Source organism: Schistocerca gregaria, chromosome 4 (assembly GCF_023897955.1).
Source record: "Schistocerca gregaria isolate iqSchGreg1 chromosome 4, iqSchGreg1.2, whole genome shotgun sequence".
Taxonomy (NCBI): Eukaryota; Metazoa; Arthropoda; class Insecta; order Orthoptera; family Acrididae; genus Schistocerca; species Schistocerca gregaria.
The window spans coordinates 585896514-585919920 of record NC_064923.1 but is presented as its reverse complement, the minus strand read 5'-3'; the positions used below and the strand labels follow the sequence as shown (position 1 = coordinate 585919920).

Here is a 23407-nt window from a genome sequence, read left to right as displayed (position 1 = left end):
AAAAGCTCTTTTAGAAGCACTTAGACTTAGCCACAAGCTTTGGTGCACGCATTGTAGTGCAGCAGTTATCATTGTTAACTGATGTGTTGTGGGCTAGTTCAAACCATAGCCCCAACAGTTAATTGTTATTTAGTATTTATCATTTTTGGAAGGTTCTTGAAATATATTATGTTTGTTTATTCTAAAATACATTTATTGTTTTTCTCTTCCCTCACACATTTATTTTCTCATTGAAATCACTATGCCTGGATGAGGTTGCTAGATAGATACTAGTCTCAACACAAGACAGATTTTTCCTTTAAGATTCATGTTTCCCATACTATCTGCTCTAGAAGTGCTGAAAGAACTGTGAATTGGGACCAACACAGTGATAATGGTATAGTGATTGTTCATCTCCAGCTACTCCTTTTTCTTAACTAATTTTCTTCCCCACATTAAGTGATTCTCCTCTTATTATGCATTTTTTGCAGTGTATTCCTTGAGATGCTTCCTGATAGTAGGGTTTGACCTCCCTTGACATAAAAATATAAGAACTTGACACATTTAACCCCCCTTCATCCTATTTCCCTAGTGTAATGTTAGCATTATATAAATTTTATGATTCAATTATAGATAGTACTCCGAGTGACAGCTGTGTGCGTGCATACATGTGTGTGTGTTTGTGTGTGTGTGTGTGTGTGTGTGTGTGTGTGTGTGTGTGTGTGTGTTTGTCATGTTGTTCAATCTAACTTCTTGATACTGTTGTGCTGTTGTGAAGTCCTTGGTATTAGAGATTGGTTCGCAAACATTATCTGTCTTTGGCAAATAATAAGGAGGGGGAGATGGGTTATGATTGCACCCAGTCATGCCTGTCATACATGGCATTCACTTTTCCATTCCCGGTGCCTCCTGCTGCCTCAAGGGGAACAAACTCTGCTTCATTACTACCCTTTCCACCTACACCCACTGCAAGACATGTGCTCTATATTTCCAGGTTCCACTATTTCAATCCACCCAAGCCTTTCCCAACAGTATCAGCCATTTGTCCTTCTTGAACTCTGTAAATTTCTCCTCAATTTCCTTCTTAATACTTGCTATCATTACACAGTTATGTTAATCACAACACAACTTATAACTGGGGAATGTGTTCTGTCGCTGTTTGATGAGTAGCTTTTTTTTCTATCCTATTAAAGTACTTTGTCAAAAACTGATTGTTTTCATTGTTATATTAGCCCATGTGAAAACATTACTTTAGGCGCACACTGCATAAAGGGCAAAATTGTTTTAATCACCCTTTATTTCTAAGCAAATGAAATTTAAATGGACTTCAATATTATCACAAATTTGATTTCATGAATGCTAAACTGGAGTTTGAAATTATTTAAGGGCATGAATGGGTCTGGCTGATGAACAGCTTTATATTTGCAATGCTCTGTATGCCTTTTTCAGCACTGATATCTCGGCCGGCAACTATGTAGGAGCTATAGGAGTGATCACATAGAACTTTTTCAACTCAGTAGGGACAGTCATACAGTTGATAGAACTTGGCTTTCTTTTCTAAGAGATCAGACCAATGATAGTTTCAGACTAGAACCAAATCACCTTCCTTAATCATAGGGCTCTTGGCTATGCAATCATGGTGACCTTCCTGCGTGCTTCATTCCTCCTCATTCTTGTTAAGGCATTTGACAATTTCGTTTGTAGTTCCTCTTCTGGGGAAGAAGGTAATTGCACTGTGACTCTGAGGGGCATAATTACTGGCCCCTCAAGCATAAGTTCAGCTGGGAAACAGCTTTTAGCATTGTGAGTTAAATTGTTAATGATCTCTATGCACTGCACGAAATATGGAACCTATTTGGTATTTCGAGCTGAACAGTGAATCCTTGCCAGATTCCCCATTTTGTGAAAACCCATTAAGCTGTGTTCATGTCTGCATGGTAAATGCTTGTCTGGTGAATATAGGGCCCACAAGAAAGACAGGTCACAGCGCATACATCATGAAGGCAGGCCTGAGCTCACTCGCTTACTTAACTTAGCTGACAAAATGCACTTCTAATCCTGTTAAATCACAACTGGGTGTGTATGTGCCAATGGAAATTGCATCTTCTACTGGAATCTGGTATTGTGGAGTCTTATTGACTACTGGTCATACAACAAAATTTAAGATCAATTCTCGACATAAATGGTATAACAGCTTGTTTGTTGCATTTAATCTCTGCTGCATAACAGTTCTCATTTCATACAAGATGTATTGTCTTATGCTACTCTTAATCATCTTGACATGATTTTAATTTTATTGTACCCCAGTGCAGCCATAACGAATAATTATTAGGCTTAAGCACTTTCTATCACCATAATAGTGGATTCCAGAAGAACATACAATTCTTGTTTGTACATACACTTCCAGTTATGAGCTAACAGGCATAGAAATGCAGTTTTTCTGCTGAGTAGTGCGAGCAAGTTTTTCTGCTGAGTAGAGCAAGCTAGTGAGTGAGCTCGGCCTACCTTTGTGATGTATGCACCGCGGCCTGTCTTTCTCATAGGCCTCAGGTGAATAGTGATTCCTCACTGCTGCATTGTAGTGATCAAGGCCCAAGATATGAACTGTGGTCAATTGTCCAACAAGATCACTTTAGGGTTACCAAACTTATCAATGTAATGCCACAAACACCTCACAAGAACAATAGCTGATGTGATTCTCATGGAGTAGAACATAATAAACAGGATCTATCAAATAGAATCATCTGGTTTAAAAAAATCATAACTATTATGTTACTTGAGATATGTGTGTGAACAATGTACTGTTGGAAAGAGCAGACTATCAACTTTTACATGGTTCCTGATAGATAGCAGCAGTGTGCACCCACTTCAGGTCTAGTAAAAATGGTGTCGGGACAGCAGAAAGTGTTTTGTGTTCTACATTTTGTACAGTTCAGCATGACTTTCGTACTGGGTGTGGTGCGGATACTCCTATAGCACAGAACATTAGAAAATGGCATGAACAGTTCCAAGAAACAGGTTATTTGTGTAATGGCAAATTGCTGGGCCATCCTCAAGTGCCTGACAGACTTCGAATGCATCCACCATAGTTTCACAGGGACGCTGCACAAAACAGTTTGCCATGCTGCTCAACATGCCCCCGATGTCCATCTAGCAAGATGGAGGATGATGGTTTTCTTCCACACTGAAGTGTTTAGTGACAAGGCAACATTCAATTTAAATGGAAAGGTGAACCATCATAATGTGAGAATATGGAGTATGTCAACACAGCACTTGCTAGATGGACATCGGGGGCATGTTGAGCTGCATGGCAAACTGGTTTCTGCAGCCTCCCTGTGAAACTATGGTGGATGCATTCGAAGTCTGTCAGGCACTTGAGGATGGCCCAGCGATTTGCCTTTACACAAATAGCTTGTTTCTTGGAACTGTTCATGCCATTGTCACACTGGAACAAATGATTCAACCTTATGTTATTGGCCTCCAAGGTCACCGGACCTGACTGTATGTGATTATTTCTTGTGGGGGGTTTATAAAAGACTCTGTTTATATGCCTCGATTACCAACAACAATGAATGAACTGAGACCTCACATAACAGCAGCTGCGGAAGTTGTAACTCAAGACATGCTCCCTGCAGTGTGGGAACAATTTGAATACTGCATCAACATGTGCCATGCATCTCAAGGGTGCATATTAAACACTTATGAAAAGGTATGAAAAAAAAACACTTTTTGAATTTCCCATTCACCAAAAAACCAAAATCATTGTTTATGTTTACTAGTTTCAGGAATACAGGCACGCGGAACTGGATGATTCTTTTTGATACCCCAGGACTTTGTAAATTAATCTAGGATGGCAAAAAGAAACTGAGTGCCACCTCTGCCTATAGGGAGACTTCCCACTACATATCTACTGACAATAGTTCTCACATTGCAGATACAAAGACATGCTGCATTAATCTCATAATTCTTTCTCTTGCTGGCTTAGCCTTCTGGCACAGAAGACAGTTCATTGTTTGACAGTAACTGATTCCATCTTCTTGGAGTGCACATCCTGTTTCAGCATAGCGGGACACTTTGCCACCCAATAGTGTCTAAATAACAGGTAGGTCCACTCCATGAGCTTTGCCTGTCTTGCATTTCCACAAATGAGGTGGCCTGCTGCTTCAAGGTCAGATGGCTCCCTACCCTAATCCTTTTATCAAGCTTTTCCTCAGGCAACCAGGGGATGGGGGACACCCTCACTTGGCAGGGCCATCTGTTTCTTGCAGGACTGCGAGGCTGTACCAGGGAATCCACCTAAGCTGCCAGCAGCTGGGTAAGCCACACTACTGGGGAGCACCCCTTCAGCGGCTCACAGAATTGTAGAGTGTGTCTGCTCTTGTTCAATCAAATGCTGACTTTTTCATGCTCACAATCAATTATGACATTGATACAACTCAGTCAATAAGTACCCAGGATTACAGGTACTGACAGTCAGGCCACAACCAGAGCAAGCTGGTGTGATGTATATCCTTTGCAGTGACAATTACAATAACAACTGCTTTTTTTACCAGCTTGGATTGTGCATCAGTGGCGCCCTTTATACTTCCCACTGTCCCACCCATAAGTCCTCCAAAGGATTCAGTGAGGAGTTCACCACCCTTGCTGAATAACTACACAAAGCCAGCAGGAGTAATAGACTGTGCTTGTCAGTTTTATGTCACAACTCCCATAATAGAAGCAAAAGCTGTCAGTTGTATGTCATTATTGTTCTGAGATGCCACACAGCACCAATTGTCCTTGCATTTCCTTCCTTTCAAATTAAAATGCTGCACTGACAGAACATTGCTGTCACCCTGATTATTCAGATGGGAGTTTTTGCCTTGTCCTTGACCTGTCTGACCATTGTCTTGTCTGGACCTATCGGCTCTAGAAGTTTGATTCAGTAGTTGGGCATTGCTGTGACCCATTCCTAAGATAGGTATTTTCCTCTTGAAAGTTGTTTAGTGCTGACAGTATTTCCAAGGACTGTTGTATACTGACAATTAATAATTGTTACCTCACCCATTCTGGTATCCTAATCTTAATGTAATCATTTCCTTGGGATCTATGGGTGGCTATAGCTCTGCTATACAGCCAAATCTTCACATAGAAAAAACTCCTGCAGACTCGCGCCACTACATCTGAAATGTGGCTCCGTCATCAGACATCATATAACTCTCTCCTGATGTGCACAGTTCTAGTAGTGAGCCAGGGACTCAAGGCGCAGCTGCACAAGGTCTGCACCTTACCATCCAGTTATTTCCACCACAGGCATGCCTTGGATATGAGGTGTTGTCCAAATGGTTCAGTAATTGCTGTTGACTGATTTTTCCAGACTCACGCCAATCTTGCAAATTTTTGGAGAAGTGCATGGGATGAACTTTCGAATTCATTCCACTAAAACACTCCCAATTAGGGGAAATGTAAGGAATTGTCTGTTGTACAAACAGATGAGTGTAGCTTCCAAGCAAGTGGTGTAATTCCTTTTTCATCTAATTCAAAATGCTAGTTCAAACCAGAACAGTAGTGGCTCTCTTGATAGAAGCTTTAGATCTAATATTATTTCGTTGGTCTGCCTCAGTAGCACCAGTGGGTGCAGCCACTGGTGCTCACCAAAGTCCCTTCGTCAGCTGACAAAAGGAGAGCAACCAAATCTAATCCTTCTGACAGGCTGCCATTCTCTGTGATGTGCATACTCAGAGCAGCCACTCATAACATTGCCCTCCACTGCACTTTTGGAGACAACAGCTGTCCCATCCCAGACTCAGAAATTTTCTGGACATGCACTGCACTGGCAATCTTATCACCTATTTTAGATTCTAACTGAAATACCATGTATTACATGGCAACCTTGTCCACAATCTTTGTTTAAAACTCTCCCAGTTTTTCCTCTGCTGACTCAAACCAGAATTCCAGAGTACTGAACATTTTGCTGTGAACAGAAATGACTGTACTGGACTCTCCTACCCATCTACTCAGTATTTCAAGCTTAATTTTTTCACCCTTCAATTTCACAAGCGACCTTTACTACTTGCTCATCAACCCCTTTAAAACTAACACCTATGAACAGGGCTTTTCCTCCATCTTATTCCATGCTACCTTGTTTTCAACTCAACCTAGTCTAGCACATCACCAAGCTTCTGCAGATCAACAGTGTGCACATCAGCAATTGCGGCTAAAACCTGCTTTTTAACTCTGAACTTAGTTCCTCATGTTGTGCACACAAATCTGCAATGAAAAATGTGCACAATTCTGCACTTTGTACATGTAACTCCAGTAATTATGCTCACAGTTCCAGTGCTTTGAGTTGTAATTACTGTCAGCAACTGGTCCAACATAGCCTGCATCACATCTGCAACAACAGCTCGTCAAAAAAAGTGTCACTTGCCAGGTTGTGATTTGCAACTGCAACCTGCAGTGTTGATGGAGGCATGGGAGTCTCCTTGATGTTGGCATGCTGAGGGCAGTGATGTCAGTGTCACTGGTGGCACTGTGGGCCACAACCGCATTAGTTGTCACTGCCACACTGATGGCGGCTTAGTTGCAGCAGTGTCAGACATAGCTGTGGCCAGCAGTTCTCATTGCCTGGGGCAAGGAGCCAGGGTGATCAGCCAGCTCTCCCACCTTGGTTGCTGAGCATTGTCTATTAGCAAGGAAAACCCCATACAAAGGCTGGGTTCTGCTGCTTCTGGGGGAAAGTGCTGTGCATCTCACAAGTCATCCTACCTTTGTTCTTCTCTGTCTGCCAAACCACCTGCTCTGTACTGCAAGCATTCCTTCATGGTAACATTGCTGCTGCTTGCAACAAGAAATGAATAATAAGACCCACTCTCTCTCTGAATTTAAAAATAAACCTAGGTCGCCACCTACAGAATAAGGGTAGCAGAAAACAAGTCACATTACTGTAACTGTTACTTGGCAAAGAGCAGCCAACAACAGCAGTGACTGGAACTTGTGACCAGGCTGGGAAACCTAATTGGTCCTGTCACAGTCAGCATGCCTGTAGCCTGCAGTTGTTGGTGGATGTAACTGTAGCAGATTAGGAAAGAAGCTCCAACTAACATTGTTACCCAGCATATCACTTACCTGCAGATATTTGGTCCCAGGCATCGCTCTTGGTTTCTTACTACAGGTGTTTCATTGCCTAGTAAGTAATTGATTTACAAAAGGGGCTGTAGGGTAGCTACTGACAATGAAAGTCAGGAGAATCTGGAGAAACATATATTCAAAAATGAACACATAAATGACCGGGTAGCCCTGTCACAAGTTTCCATAAACTATCTCTGACAAAATGTAGCCACTGTATGAGCAACAGATTTCCTATAGGACAAGTTGAAAGTACACACATTCATACAAAAAAACCAGCTTTACAATAAAGATCAGTCCCCAGACAGAGCACAGAACTAAAATAGCAGGTATCACAATAACAGAAGAAACTAACCATGGGTCATGCTTATTATAACAGTAACAGGGTCAAAACAGCGTACCACACTACTGTACATGTCAATCTGCAGTTCCAGTATCTTGTGATACATATGTAGTCGTAGTAAAGTGGCGGTCATTGTAATTCCAATGTGCTTAGTAACCCTAAACATCACAAGTGATTTGGAGATGACTAACATTCCAGAGGTGATGGGAAGCAGTAGCCGCTAAAGGGACTAAGTACCATACACTGAACCTTGCGATGTTGATGCCTCTAGAAATTGCAATGGAATGGTCTGGAGAGCTGCTCCCCAGGTTTCTCCTTATAGCCAACTTAACAGTGGTTGAGAGATGGAACGATTCCTACTGTCCTGGCTGCCTAGATTGGCCAAGTTCCAGCACTCAAGTTGGGTGATCTGACCTGGCACAAATTCTCAGAATTGTGTGTGCCTCCATCACCATGTGGCTTCAATGATACTTTGAAATAATGGCCAGAAAACCAAGCTAGATTTCGGCATTTTGGCCACTATCTATATTAATTAGACAAGAAATGTTAAATTTGCCATGCCTTCTTCAAACGATGGTCCTCTTTGTAGACATTACCTTGGTACTTTCTGTGGATTTGGCAAAATTAATCCAGCAGCGTCAGTTCAGTAATTAGGTTTGATGAATTGTTAATTAATGAATCAAATGGTCTCAGTTATGTATCAGTTTACACAAAATTTTATTTGGGGTTCAAATCTGTGATCAGCATTAAAGAATTAATTTTATTACTCTCTCTTCTGTTGTGAAGCAGGTCTGGTCTGGACAGATGCTGTGGCCTTGCCACATGCATTTTGTGCTTGACAAAGTCACAGTGTTACAAAAACAGTACATGGTTCCTAAGACCCATATATTCAGGATATACTCATACACCAGATAATATTGGAAGAGAGACAGCAGTGCCAGTCAGCTGCACAGCAGGCACCCATCAGTGTTTTGAGGAGATATTGCTTAGAACCTGATGAAATTGCTCTAAGAGTTTGAATAATTCACCAGTTACAACATTTGGATTTGCATTTTGTGTTCAGTAGATATGTACTTTTACTTGGACAGACCAGCCTAATAGTCATTCGAGTAAAACAAAGAGAAGCCTAGTAGTTGGACCAAATTTTAAGTCAAGCTGAAGAAAATGTTTGGTGATAATGAACAGCAAGTCTTCTTAGTGGACAAACAATTTAAGAACAAGGCCACTTGTCAGGGAAAACAACACAGTCATACATACAGAACATTTTGGCTCCATGCAACATCTTTAATCAAAACAGGACAGAAGTTGACAAAATCACACACTTGATAAAAAAGGTCACAGGTGGTATATACCAGCTCTTCTGGTAGGGGGTATCATGATGATCAAGGAACTCATCAGAAGCCATTGAATCAAGGAAATGAAACAAAGGAGTTGAATAAAAGAGGTATGACCAGCTGCTGAAGTTATGGAAGACCACCATGAGCATGCCTCTCTCATATGCTAGCTTTGAAAAGAATAGGTACAGCAGAATATGATGGCCAGAGATGTTGGACCATGCCCACAAGAGTTACCTGTCATGACTGTCCACCCGTAAGTCGGGAGGTAATGGAGAATGTATAAGAAGAGGTGTATCAACAATTAGCACCAATCTCCACCAAATGCATAAGAAAAGGGATTGAGCAACTCAGACTTATGCTGCAGCTGTCAAATGAAAACCCATCTCCTGACCAGTGCATGCGTAGCTTCTCCACCAAGTACAATGCCCCACAGGAAAATAGATATTTGAAGGCCAGAGGACATCACATTGTCTCTGTCCTGCCAGCTTGTCTCTGTCCTGCAGTACAGTTGTCAAGGAGCTTTTCCCCTGTCATCTTCATGATGAAGGAGGTATCAGAATTCATCATATCATGCAACACTCTGCCACTATGACAATGTCCACTGCCAATGGTCATGTGCCCATTTGAGTAATAGTTGTCAATGTCATGGTGTTAACATTGGCATGTGCATGGGTTGTCAGCCGCAGAGGACCTTCATTAGGTGTATTTTGTGCACTGTGTTTTCAGACATTCTTTTCTCTGCCCAGCATTAAAGTCTGATGTTAGTTTCACGACAGTTCATTGCCTGTCCTGTTGTACCAGCATACCCAGCCTATGAAGTTTGATATCTGTAATGAGGGGTGGCCACCAAAACCAACAATGTCAGGATGTGGTTTCACCTTGGTTTTGTCGCATGTTGCAGACACTCACCACAGCACTCCTTGAAGACCTGACAAGCCATACAATTTCCAACATACTTGTGTTGAGCTTCTGGGCCATTACAGTCTGACCTTGGGAAACTCAGATAGACCTTCCCCATTCTGTACATGGATGGCACACTCACTGATACTACATGCACTATTTGTGTGTTTGATCAGCAGTCATTTCTCACCAGGTGACGCTGATATTGCTGGGATGTGTTTATATCAACAATAATTCTGGGGTCAAATGTTCTGGCTGTTCAGTGTACTCAAATTAGCCAGTGCTCATATAGTGTCACTGGCTAAATGACAGATAATCTGGTAGGAAGGGGAGAAGATGCTGCAAAATCACATCACTTAACCTTGAGATTGTTTCTGGTCATCTCATGTGGCCATGGTGAACAAATACAGCACATGATGTTCCTGTGTTGACTACCAACAACTGAACAAAATCATGAAGAAAGATGAAACTTCCTGGCAGATTAAAACTGTGTGCCAGATCGAGACTTGAACTTGGGACCTATGCCTTTTGCAGGCAACTGCTCTACCAACTGAGCTACCCAAGCACAACTCACGCCCTAGCAGAACTAGCACTTCTGAAAGAAAGGATATTGTGGAGACATGACTTAGCCACAGCCTGGGGTTGTTTCCAGAATGAGATTTTCAGTCTGCAGCAGAATGTGCACTGATATGAAACTTCCTGGCAGATTAAAACTGTGTGCCACACCGAGACTCGAACTCAGGACCTTTGCCTTTCGCGGGCAAGTGCTCTAAAGTGAAGAAAGATGTCTATCCATTGCCACAGATTGCTAACATCGTAGACTGCCTGAAAGGGGAAAATTACATATTTCTCAACTGTGGATGTGGAGAAAGGATACTGGTGAATCAGGGTTTATGAGGCTGACTGGGAAGAGCTTGCCTTCATAACTCTTGACAGCCTCTGCGACTTTAAAGTTATTTCATTTAGACTGTGTAGTGCACCAGAATATGAAGCACAACCTGCTGCAAAATCTTAAATGGTTGACATCTCTGTGCCATATGGTTCATATTGTCATTTTTTGAAAACATTTGAACTACATCTCAGCCACCTGGCAACCATGGCAAAATGTATTCAGACTGCAGGCCTGTATCCCAGTCCAAGAAGGTCCCTTTTCACCATCCAAGAAATAAAAATATTGGGCACTTAGTGTGAGGGTGTCATTCTCAACCCCCCACCCAAAAAATCACATATTTTCTGACTTCCCAGTACATTTGTGTTCTGAGAATTTTTCTTGGAAAGAGCACATGCTACCAGCGATTGGACTTTTGTACCAAGGCATGTCCATTACAGTAACTAATGTTGCAAGATGAGAAATTTTCCTGGAATGAGGTGCAAGAAAGCTCTTTACTTGTCATTAAGGAGGCAATAACTTTTCAGTCCTAGCATTGTAGTAAGAGATTGTTGAGGCAGAACTTTAAACTGACATTGTCAGTTATGATATAAGTGCAGTTCTAGTGAAAATTCAAGAAGGTGACTAAAATGTGATAGTTTATGTTTGCAGAGTACTCTTTAAGTCAGAGGTGAAGTACTCTACACATGAGAAAGAGTGCCTTGCAGCTGTTTGGGGCATATACATGTTCTGGATTTATTTGTTTAGCCAATCATTCTTTGTTGTGATACACCACCATTCTCTATGCTGGCTTATTGGCTTGAAGGATCCATTGGGTTGACTACCACGATGGTCACTGAGGCTTTTGAGGGTACAATGTCACAGTGGTATACAAAAGTAGATGCAAAAACAAAGATGCCAATTGCCTTTCAAGTAATACTGTAGTGGAACACAGAAGTATGCATGAAATCTGTCATTGCCTCATTAAATGGCATTACTATTGAACAGAGGGAAGATCCAGCACTGCTGAAAACCATAGACACCTTGAAGGATCGGTAACTGAACAAAGGAGAGTTCTAATTAATAAGTGGTGCATTGTATACGGGGAACTGTGATCCAGTTGGATTGAAATGGTGCTAGTCATCCCAGCTCATCTACAGCCAGCTGTCTTCAAGTATTCCCATGACACTCCAACATCAGGGGACCTGGGATTCATGACAACTCCATACACAGGGTGTATATGACCTGGGATAACCGAGAGATCCAGAAACAACCCAGGAATTTTTTTCATCCAGGAGAAAACCAGGAAAAACCCAGGAATTGTTTAGAATTCTGGGAATTTTTCATTGTTTTCGTATTCAGTTAAATTTTTGTGATTTTGACTGGTAAAAACCGATACTCTAACAAAGGATATTGCTGTATTCCACTACTGCAGAATAATACTGCAGCAACGAAACATTAACAAGAGAAAAAAATGAAAATAAAACTTGTTGCAAAGGAAATGCGATGTATACAATGACAAAACAGTGCTCATACAAGCATCTGCCAACAGCAAAGTGTGTCAAAGGCTTTAGGAAGACTATGCAATGCTTCATAACAACAAATTGACTCCAATGTGACAACTGTTTGAATTAGATTCGTTTGAGCAGTTATGTGTGGGCTCTTGGGCATGCGCAATTGAGTCGCGTATGAGTAGTACCTTCTCCTGCTTCTGGCTACAGCTGTGTGGCAGTGTCCAGTATTGCCCCTGTTCGAAAATATCGTAGATCCGGGGCTGATGCAGAGAGCAGTCTGAGTTGTAGTGGGGAGGTGGGGAGTCTCCACATGACCTGTGTTTTACATTTAGTGATTTAGCTGTTTCCGCTTCATTTATTGCTCTCACATTAAATGAAAACAAAATGGATTTCTTTGGCTGGGAGCCATCAAATGAATTAAAATACGTTCACATAATTATGGAAGGCTAAAATATATTATTAGTTTCAGGTTTTATTTCCACCTTTATGACAGTCACCTTGCAGAATAATGAAGCTATTTTTGTCGGTATGCTAAAGAGATTTGGCTTTTATTAATCATTTATTTGAAATGAAGTGTTTAATTTCACGCTGTTCACTAGTTTCAACTGTTTGCTGCATTTCAAGTGCATGTTTTTCATCTTCTACCTCGGATGTCATTATGCCATAATAAAGAACCAAACATGAGATAATACAATACTGGTACTCAAGAAAATTTACATCTGAATCTGGACATACAAATGTGCACTTTAAGCCAAATTATGCATTTCAGAATGGTTAGCAAAATTCTGATGCTCTTGAAGTATCCTCTATCCTTTGTCTTGTTTCTTTTATGACATAATGCAAGATCTTTAAATGTTTTAAACGTACGAGCATATGGGCTTCCTACGTCATAGTAGCTGCACAAGTACAGTGAGGCGTATTATCTGGCACTCTCTGGCAACTGTTGGAACAAACTAATTTCTAACAGGTCACGAGAAAATATTGTGAATGGTGGTTTGAAAAGCATTATTTTCAAAGTAAATTTCCTTTTATGCAAGATGAACTACATGCAAGAATGTACGATGAATTTCTTAAATCACAAAGCATTTGACACTCATTTAAAAATCAACTCTTTGAGGATGACCATTTAGAAGAATTTCGAGCCCAGAAGATCAGAAATTTATGTTATTTTTAAAAATCTTACTGGCACATTTGTGTGATTTATCTTAAAGTAAAAAAGATCAACATTATAAGTGGGAGCTTAGCTCTTCTTCCATCTTATCTATCTTAAAGGCCAATATTATATGTGAATGCTATGTATATTAGTTTAAACCATTAACTTTTCTTATTTGTGTGTTCGCGCTACTTAAGAGAGATCTTGCTATTGACTGACTACATCACATGTCTTGTGCTGTCATCAGCTGGCGAGATCACGTGACATGAGCTGTGACTGGCTAACAAAAGTGCATCGCAATCTCGATTTCAATGCTTTGGAAAGTGACATGTGGTGTTTGGTGGAATTCAAAGTTATACCTTTGTAATACGAAAATATGCAGCGTACATGTTGCTGCACATCAAAGGTCTTTCAAAACGTGTCCCCCCCCCCCCCCCCCCATGAGTTTTGTTTTCTAAAGTGCCAGGATATTCTACATCGGTATATAAAACTGAAGTTTATTTTTAATCGGGAAAAAATCCTGGAATTTTTTTCCTTGTCCACATATACACCCTCAGATAGAAAGAGATGCAGAAATCACTGTCCATGTCTTGACAGGTCCGTTATGCTGTGAGACACTGTAAGGGATGCCAATAATAAAAGGACATGCTGCAGTTACCTCTGGGGCATCTGGTACCAGTCCCAACTGTAGCAGTGCCATTGTGCTGTATAGGAATCAATATCAATCTCTAACGGAGGTTCTCGAACTCAACAAACAGGAATTGATGGATAATAGTCTGCACTGACTGCCTCACTTGCTATGCAGTCACCAAAAGCGCCAACTGCTGCAGCTCCATAAATTTTGGAGTTCCTTGCAGAAGACATCTTTTGGAAGCACAAATCACCCTGTGTAATGATGTCTCATCTGAAAAGATTTTTGAGTCGAGGCTAGTACCAAAGATAATTCCATGTTCTGACATCACACACAGAATAATAACTGTCTACCATCCACAGATTAGTGGTCCCACACAACACTTTAATAAAACATTGGCAGATATGCTGTCAATATACATCAATGTAAAATGGAGAGAATGGGGTACTGTACTGCCTGTCACAACATTCACATACAGCACAGTGAACCAAGACACTGAACACTTTACACTGTTCTTTTTGCTTCACTGTCATGAGGTCTAGTCAACAATAAGTACTTTGTTCAGTCAGATGGTACTCAGGATCTCTAAATGAAATATGAGTGTTGCCCAGAAAAAAATGAACAGCATTTTTTTTTATCTACCAAAAACAATGCTACGAATGTGAAATGTTACATATGTATTATTTGAAATCTCCTTAGTGTGCAGGCCAAGTTTCCGTCACACCCAACAGATAGCATAGCTGCAGGACAGTTTCAAAATAGTGTATGTGACGTACGTTACAAGCAACATGCCTTCACTGAATTTCTCACTACAGAGAAAGAAACTGTGGGGAACATTCACAGACGCTTGTGGAAAGTCTATGGAGCACCTGCTGTCGACAGAACTACAGTTAGTTACTGGGCACGATGGACCTCTATGATTTGCAGTGGTCGGGGGGAACATTCACAGCTGTCACACCTAACATGTTGCAGCAAGCTGATGTTGTCATTCATGAGGACAGACGCATTATGACTTGGCATTTTGAGTGTGATGAGGAGGTGATTTAAACAGTGAATCACTGGCTCCACCATCAGGACAAGGATTAGTACCAACAGGCATACATGCCCATGTTTTGTGCTGGAGGAAGACCTTAAAATGGGATAGAGATTATGTGGAAAAATAGTGTGTGTAGATAAAACACCAGTCTTTTGTGTGTGTAATTCTCATTATGTTCAATAAAGAGTTACTGAAGAAAAAATGTGCACTGCGTTACTTTCTGGGCAACTCTCATACATAATCACCAGCACCGAAGAAGCAAGACAGCTGGCTCGCATGTGGACACTGGATGTCCAGGAGAAAGACAAAAGTGTTGTAAGGCTAAGCATTGGTGACTGAGATAGAGTCCAGGAGGCTTGGTATGGATTTTTACACTTGTGTGGACAACAGGACTATGAAAAAAGTTCTAAAGCACTGCTTTTGGTGGTATGATATACTTTGTCACTACTTGGATGTCACATTTGAAGTTGAGAATTATAACCCTTCAACAAGACAACAAAAGTACATGGACATCGTCCTTATCTTGCCTATGAAGCCCTGCTACAGTCCAGAGGTGCAGATTAACAGTGGGGGGTTCAAGGAAACAAGGACCCTCTCAACAGTTGTGGAGCTATGGTGGGAGGGGCTACCTTCGATGTGCACCACAATGAAGAGTAACATGACCAGTGCCACCATAAGTAGAACCATAGACAAAGTCTAGATCCAGGGTGCTGTTGTCAGCACCAATGACAACTTCTGAAAGAGTAAGTTGCTGTTTCTACAGGTGAGGGAGTAATGTCATGGTATGCACCATAGCATAAAGGTTTGCATCATTGGCTGGCACATTGCAGATCACCAGTGCAAACCTGACCACCAGCAATTATTTATTACTAGCTTTTCCCCCTTGGCTTCTCCTGCGTAGGAGTTTGACATGTATATTGAACACACTACCTTGTTCCCCTCTCTGTATACACCCCATTCTCCCAACTATATCTGTCAATCTCATACTCCCCACTCTCTTTGTCTCTTCATCTCCACCTTCACTTCTCTGTATTTCCTCCATCCCCTCTCTGTGACTGGGTTTTTCTCTCCCCTTCCTCTAACCAATCCTCCTTCCTTCCAGCTCTGTCTCTCTCTCTTCCTTTTCCATCTGCACATTACCATTCTACATCTTCCACCTGCCTCATGCATCTCCCTTGCATCCTTATGCTCTATCCATCCCTTCCTCTATCCATTTAAGACAGTGTCCAGCCAAGCTCATCTCCACATGTAGGCACTGCAGTACTGTTAAGTGATGCAGGCTGATACTGCTCCCACAGCACATCTGTCATACAGGGCAGGCTATACATCAGGGGCTTCAAAATCGTTTATTTGCCCCTGACATACAGGCTGCCTTGGAAAACAGATGGATAATGTAGGCCAGTACTACTCTAACACAACATATCAGTCATGATAGGCAGCCTACTTGTAGGGGCATGGACCACCGTTTCTTACCCCAGAATGTAAACTGCCCTGCAAAGCAGAATGATTTGGCGGGTCAACACTGTTCTCATGGAACATACCTGTTGTGCAGGGAGAGTACACACCAAGGGCTGAAAAAGACATATTTTTTCCTTCATCTCTGCTCCTGTTGGAGCTAGGAGGCTATAAATCACACAATGCTAATACTCGGGAGAAGATCATTCGCACACACACATACACACACACACACACACACACACACACACACACACACACACAAACACACACACACACACACACACACACACACACTAACAGATTTGATATTTATCATTTCTGGAAGGTTGTTTAAATATGTTATGTTTGTAATTTCTGTACATTCATGAATATTTGATGTTTATATAAATACTGGTATTCATCAATATTCAGTGTTTGTATAAATAGCTGTATTCTTCATCCAAGTGGTCAGAGGGTCAACACTGTTTATTTATTTATTTTTATTTATTTATTTGGCCCTGTTGATTGCATATTATAGAACCAGTGTACAAGTAATATAGTACAAGTCAATTGATACAATTACAATAGTACATGAACATTTATCCATTACATTGCACAGACATTTGTTTAGTTAGCAAGAACACTTACTTGCGTGCAGTATTAAAGATTGCATTATGCCAGAAACAGTTTAAGTGGCTGTTTAAAATAGTAGAATAAGTGATAGTGCATATTTTTATGCTACTGACATATATAAGCAGGTAAATTTGCTCATGGTCATGGTTTGGATTGAATAGAAATTTTAACTGCATTCCTTATATTTCCCCAGTCTGGTTTTAATGTTGTACCTGTCCGCCTTAAGACAATCCTTTGCTTCCTGTTCTGTAAGTATGATTCTATCCAAGTCAAAGATTTCTCTTTAATGCCATAATGTGGAAGCTTTTTTTAAGAGTGTGTTGTGATCTACAAAATCATTTGCCTTTGAAAGGTTACAGAATATCCTCACTGGATACCTTTTGTAATGTAATTCACTTAAAATTTCATCTGTTAGGTTAAATATAGCTCTGTCTGTGGAGGAGCCCTTACGAAAGCCGAACTGTATTGGAGCCAGTAAGCCATTTTGTGTAGTGTGACTATAAATCCTATCAGATGCTTTTCTCTTAAATACCTTTGAGAACACTGGCACAGAGAGATGGGCCGATAGTTGGTTATTTCATCCCTTGCCCCATTTTTGTGGATTAGTATCACTACTGCATGTTTTCATCTATCTGGGAACACACCAGTTTCCGTAGATTGGTTGCACAAATAGCACAATATATAACTGATTAAGACTGCACATGATTTTAAAATCCTACTTGATATGCCATCGTATCCACAGGAATCTGAGTTTTTGAGTAACTTTATGGTTTTTTTTCAATTTCTTTAGGGGTTGTACTTCTGAAATGAAGTGCTACTTTAGATGTTATTTGAATGGGATTAAGTAGTTCAATAGCTTCTGTGCGAGACTGTTTATTATGGATCACTGTTTTTTCAGCTATAGTGAGAAAAAATGTTTGAACTCTGAGGCTGCAATTTTGTGTTTATTATTGTCAGGTTTTATGTCCCTATTTGTCTCGCTTTTTGTGATGTGCCATATGGTTTTTATTTTATTTTTTGAGTTGCTATTTGCTAAAGTGCAACTGTTTGTCCTTCTTGATTAGACTTGTTCGAATTTTAAAGTATTTCTTCTAATGTAACTTTACTGCTTGGTCTGTACAAGTCCTCTGTTGTACATACAGATATCTCTTTTTGTTACATGATATTTTTATGCCAGTAGTTAGCCATTCTTTCCTTTTACTACAGGATGGTATGATTTTAATCTGTCTTTGGGGGAAAGAAGCTTCAAAATGTTTAAGGAATAAGTTGAGGGAAGAGTTGAACTTCTCATTCACTGTGTCAGCCTGGTATACTTCCTCCCATTGTTCATGGCATAAACTATTTCTGAACAAGCAAGTAGATTTGGCATTTATTGTTCTAACATGTTTGACTTGGTTACAATGGCCATGTGCTGGTTTTCTGCTGGCAAGTTTTAAGGTTGTCATTTGACCATCGTGATCAGACAGACCATTTGTTACAGCCCATGTCATCTCTTCATTGTAATTTGTGGGATCTAGGAACAGTTTATCAATCAGGGTCTTGCTGTGGCCATGTACTCTTGTTGGGAATGAGGTCATGTAGAGCAGATTGAAGATTAACAGTAGTGATTCTAATAGTTTCTGGTTGTTATTTTTTGTGAGCAAGTTTATGTTAAAGGCACCACATGTGATGACATTACTATTGTTTCTATAAAGTTTAGTAAGAACTGTTTCTAGCTGAGAGAGAAATTTTTGAATGTTTCCCATAGATGCCCTGTAAACTGTTACTATGACCAGGAACTGTGTTTTGAGCTCTAATTTGACTGCACAACATTCAAAGTGCTGTTCAATACAGTATTTAGATACATCTACATCTTGTGACTTAATAGTATTGTGTGTGTAAATTGCCACTCCGACTTGTCTTAAGTTGTTCTGACACTAGGAAGAACCAATTTTATAACTATTTAAATGTAGCTGATTAATTTCTGTGGCTTCCAAGTGATGTTCAGTTAAACAGAGCACATTACTAATAATTCCATCTGTGTCAGTTGTTTCTTGCAGAGGAAGCAGCAACTCTTCTACTTTTAATCAAAAGACTTCTTATATTCTGATGAAATATTTTTAAACAATATAGCATATCAATTGTATTTTTAACTGGTTCCTTAATGTTAGCTTTCACACAAGTTAAATTATCAAAATGTACAACATTTACACTGTGATCTTTTCTGTTCTGCCTAAAAAGGTCTTATTGGAGTGTTGACTATTACTGGAATGTGTTGCTGTGGGAAAAAAATAATTATTTTTCATTTATGTGGTTGGCGACGAATCACATTTTGTCATTACTGTTGAATTTGTAGTAAAACTATTGCCTGTGCTTCTTTCAATTAGTTTTTGTGCTAAAAATCTTTTTCAAAGACTGTTCAAATGAAGCCCATGTGAGGTATGGAATCTTCAACCAACACCACTTACATCTAGAACATTTACATTTTTAAACTGTTTACATATGTTTGCAAGCTGTTCATTTGCAAGTTTGATCTCTCTGTTCACACAAGACAACTGATGTAAGTCATACCTCTGTAGAATGTTTAATATATTACATTTGTGTGTTCTTGGCAGGCTACTGATGTTTCATTACGGTGCATGTCATTAGAGCCACCAAGTAGTACAATGAAATCCTTGGATGACAACTTACTGATTTCTTCTGAATGTATATACATACATATTTGAGAGAGAGATGCTCAAGGCTTGACAAATCCTGTTGCCTTCACAGTTTCAGCAACTTCATTTATACGAGTAGCAATCTCTCAACTGTCACTATCAGCAAGAATGATAAGCTTCCTTGGAATACTATAAAGCGATTCATGTTGACAGGTGGTCTTCAGAACAGGAATAGCAGCATCACACAGAATTTGATGTCTTTGTTGAAGTTCAGAAGCTGTAGTGCTATCAGGAAGAGTTACTGCATCATTCGATGATTGAGAGTGTTCTGTTTGAGCTTCAAGAGTATCATCATTACTGTCTACATCGAGCACTGCAAATCTGTTTGTTAGCAGGATATTTGTGGCCCTGCTTAGTATATCAGTAGGCCTACACATATTACACTTCAATGTTTTTGTAAACTTCTCATTTCCTTTCAATGTGCAGTCCACCTTTGCACATCGAAAGTGAAATTTTGTTCCACATTTTACACATGCTATACCACTTTTTGCAATTTTCCTAGATTTTTTTGCAGTTGGTATCATATTTGTTACTGCTGGTTCTAGTATGATTATCAATTACAAGGTCACTGTTTATTTTATACTCACATTGATTGTTATTGGTATATTTGTATTTTAAGGAATGTACCTCTTCTAACAGCATAGAAATAATTTTGACTTTGCAGTCACTCTTCTGTAGTGCTTTGTCTAGGCGATATTCATTATACCTTCTGCAACACTATAGTTTTCGTCTTGGATTTTTCTTTACACATACGAAATGGTATACAGTTTTACAATTTATGCACATTATACTCTTCATGGCACATGATTTGCAGTAGCAAAGTCTTTGTATTTGCTCTTGTGATTTGTAAGATGTTGTAGTAGCTCCATGCGTGATTTCAGTTATGCAATTTTGGGGCACACCATGTCTTCCTTCCGAAACTTTTTCAATAACAAAACCTGCGATACACATATTATCATGATATACATCAATTTTTTCACATGTTAAACACTTTTTAACATTTATGTTGAGTTTATTCTGGTAATGAACACAACCAAAATTTACACTTGGCACCATCCTTCCAGTGGAACATGTCTGTTGTACAGGGAGACAACATGCCAAGGTCTGAAAAAGACATTTTTGCCTGCATCTATACTCCTATTGGAGCTAGGAGGATATAAATCCTACAATGATGATACTCAAAGGCTACATTTGGTTTAAATGTAGGGGTTTGGGAGAAGATCACACACACACACACACACACACACACACACACACACACACACACACACACACACACGAAAGTGGAAGGTTGCTGAAATATCTTACGATTGTAATTTCTGTAAATTCAGGAATACTTGATAATTGTGTAAATACTGGTATCCAGCAATATTCACTGTTTGTATAAATAGCTGCATTCTCCATCCAAGAGGTCAGTTCTGTGCTGGTTGCACATTGGAGTCAGTACTAAATGTGCTTTTTCTTGTAAGTGTTATGCTTTATTTATGAACCTGCCTTCAGATTTGGACTTCATTGTGGCTCTGATATATAAAAAGGCACATTTGTTTTAGGTTGTTGAAGGTGTAATTTATTACATCCGGCTAGAAGTTTGTAGCACCAACTCCAACAGTGGAGAAGATGATGCCAGTTCTGCTTGCATTATAACAGGAGAATCGGTAAGCATTATGTCATAGAAACATGAAACAAAACAGTTCATATTTAATGAATCTCCATTTCTCTTCATAATATCTGTGGTCACTGTCACCTGTGTTTGAAATTGTATCTCTTTTATCTCATTTTTTTCCCACTGTGAATAGTTTGTATGACATTTAAGTTTCATATAGTAAAGAATGTAACTAGCTGAGCCTAGCCTCTCATGCCTTGTATTCTCCCATTTGTAATGTTTTCTGTAGTCCAGTGCATTCAAATCTCATACCAAACCTGGCCTTGCTATACGTCTTGTTACCATCACTGTACTATGGGTTCATATATATGAATTTAATGGAGTTGACTCTAACCTGGCTTCTCTTTTGTGTTTACTTTTCTCCACTCCATCCCTAATTTGCTACCCCACTCATCTCCAACTTACTGAGCAAAATGACAATAGGGATGATTGTCTTGCCTTATAAGGCAGACACATGAGAATTTCTTGACAAAGAGGACACAGCACATTACTCTGGATTGAGAATAATCTACTGACACCAAAGGAGGTTTGGTTTGACTCGGAGGAGTGTAGTAAGATCATTGATGTTCAAGTTATACATAATGCATTGACTGATAGTATTAGTTGCAATCTCAGGGTTTTCTCAAATGATGGACTTGTATATGAGCAAATGCAATCCAGTACATATTGCAGTAGTACTTGTTTAGATGTGGACAAAATATCAGCCTTGTGCAAAGGCTGACAAGTAGCTATTAATGTAGGGAAATGGTAAATGTTTCATTTCATGAAACATAAGTGTGATATCCTTTGACTACAGGATTAATTAGTTACAACTAGTCAGTCATGTTATACAAATATTTGTGAGTAACCATGTATAGAGATGTTAAGTGGAACAACCATATAGCCTCAGTAATAGGTGAAACAAATGACAGGCTACAAATCATTGATAGGATGCTGGGTATAGTTTGTCTACAAATATCTGCACACAAAACATATACATAGCCCATGCTTGCAGGCTACTCAAGAGGGTGGGACCTGTGTCACTGCAGAAACATAGAGTGTATACAAAGAAGAGTAGTATGAATTGTCATAGTCTTGTGTGATTTGTGAAAGAGTACAACTGAGATAGTGTAAAATCTCACGTGGGAGACACTGAAAGAAAGATATATATATATATATCACAAGAACTAGCTCAGAAAAATCCGTGAACCATATTTCAGGACACACAGTATGGACATTCTTTGGACCTCTACATATCTATCCCATACTGATTGAACATATTAAATATGAGCAAATAATAACTTACGCACAGGTGAACAAGCACTCATACTCCATGAATGGAGCAGGAAGAAATCTTAATATGAATGAAAAGAATCCTCCATCATACACTTGAGTGATACACAGTGTATATGTAAAATATGAGAAATGCTGTTCCTCACCTACAGCGGACCAACATGTAGTGCACAGAGACACATAACAGGAAATAACAGCATTCACACTAGCTTTGAAGTTCTTGCTTTTTTTCTTGCAGAAGTGTACACACACACAAGCACGCATGCGCGCATGCTCCTGTGGACACTGTGAAAGATATACCCACTATTAACAAATAAATAAAAGCAATGGAAAGCAATGGCCTCAAAGATAATTGTCAACCTCACTTTTATAAGTTGAGAGCAAGAACAAGCTGCCAAAAGAAAATCATGAAGACTGAATGTTTGGATCGTTTTAAAAAGAATGCAGTCAACCTTGTGAACTGGTTTTTTTTTTTTTTTTTTTTTTTTTTTTTTTTTTTTTTTTTTTTTTTTTTTTTACTGTGGATAACACCTCATGTAAGAAACAAACCCATTTGCAGTCAATGGCAGCTATTAATTTTGCACCAAAAAGTCAAGTTGATCTCATCTGTAAGAAAGATGATAAGAAGTCTCATTTGGAATACAAAAAGAGTTCTTCTTGATAATTATGTTACTAAGGGCAAATCAATAACTGGCACATACAACACAAATGTTGTAGAAAAAGGTGATGAAGGAAAAAAACAAAGTAACCCCATTTCAGGAGAATGCATCTGCATATAAGGTGTCCTTTGGCAAAGGAAAGCTGAGGGATTTGGAGCTCAAATTTATCCACCCTATTT

At 39.7% G+C, this 23407-nt stretch overlaps 1 protein-coding gene across 1 annotated transcript in view; it reads left to right on the top strand.

Annotated features, from left to right (window-relative positions):
• LOC126267519 (cystatin-like) overlaps window positions 1–23407 on the top strand; it is a 93488-nt gene that overhangs the window by 39257 nt on the left and 30824 nt on the right. Inside the window, exon 3 of the mRNA XM_049972821.1 lies at window positions 21185–21289. Coding sequence (XP_049828778.1) covers window positions 21185–21289 — 105 coding nt within the window. The remainder of the gene's footprint in view (window positions 1–21184; window positions 21290–23407) is intronic.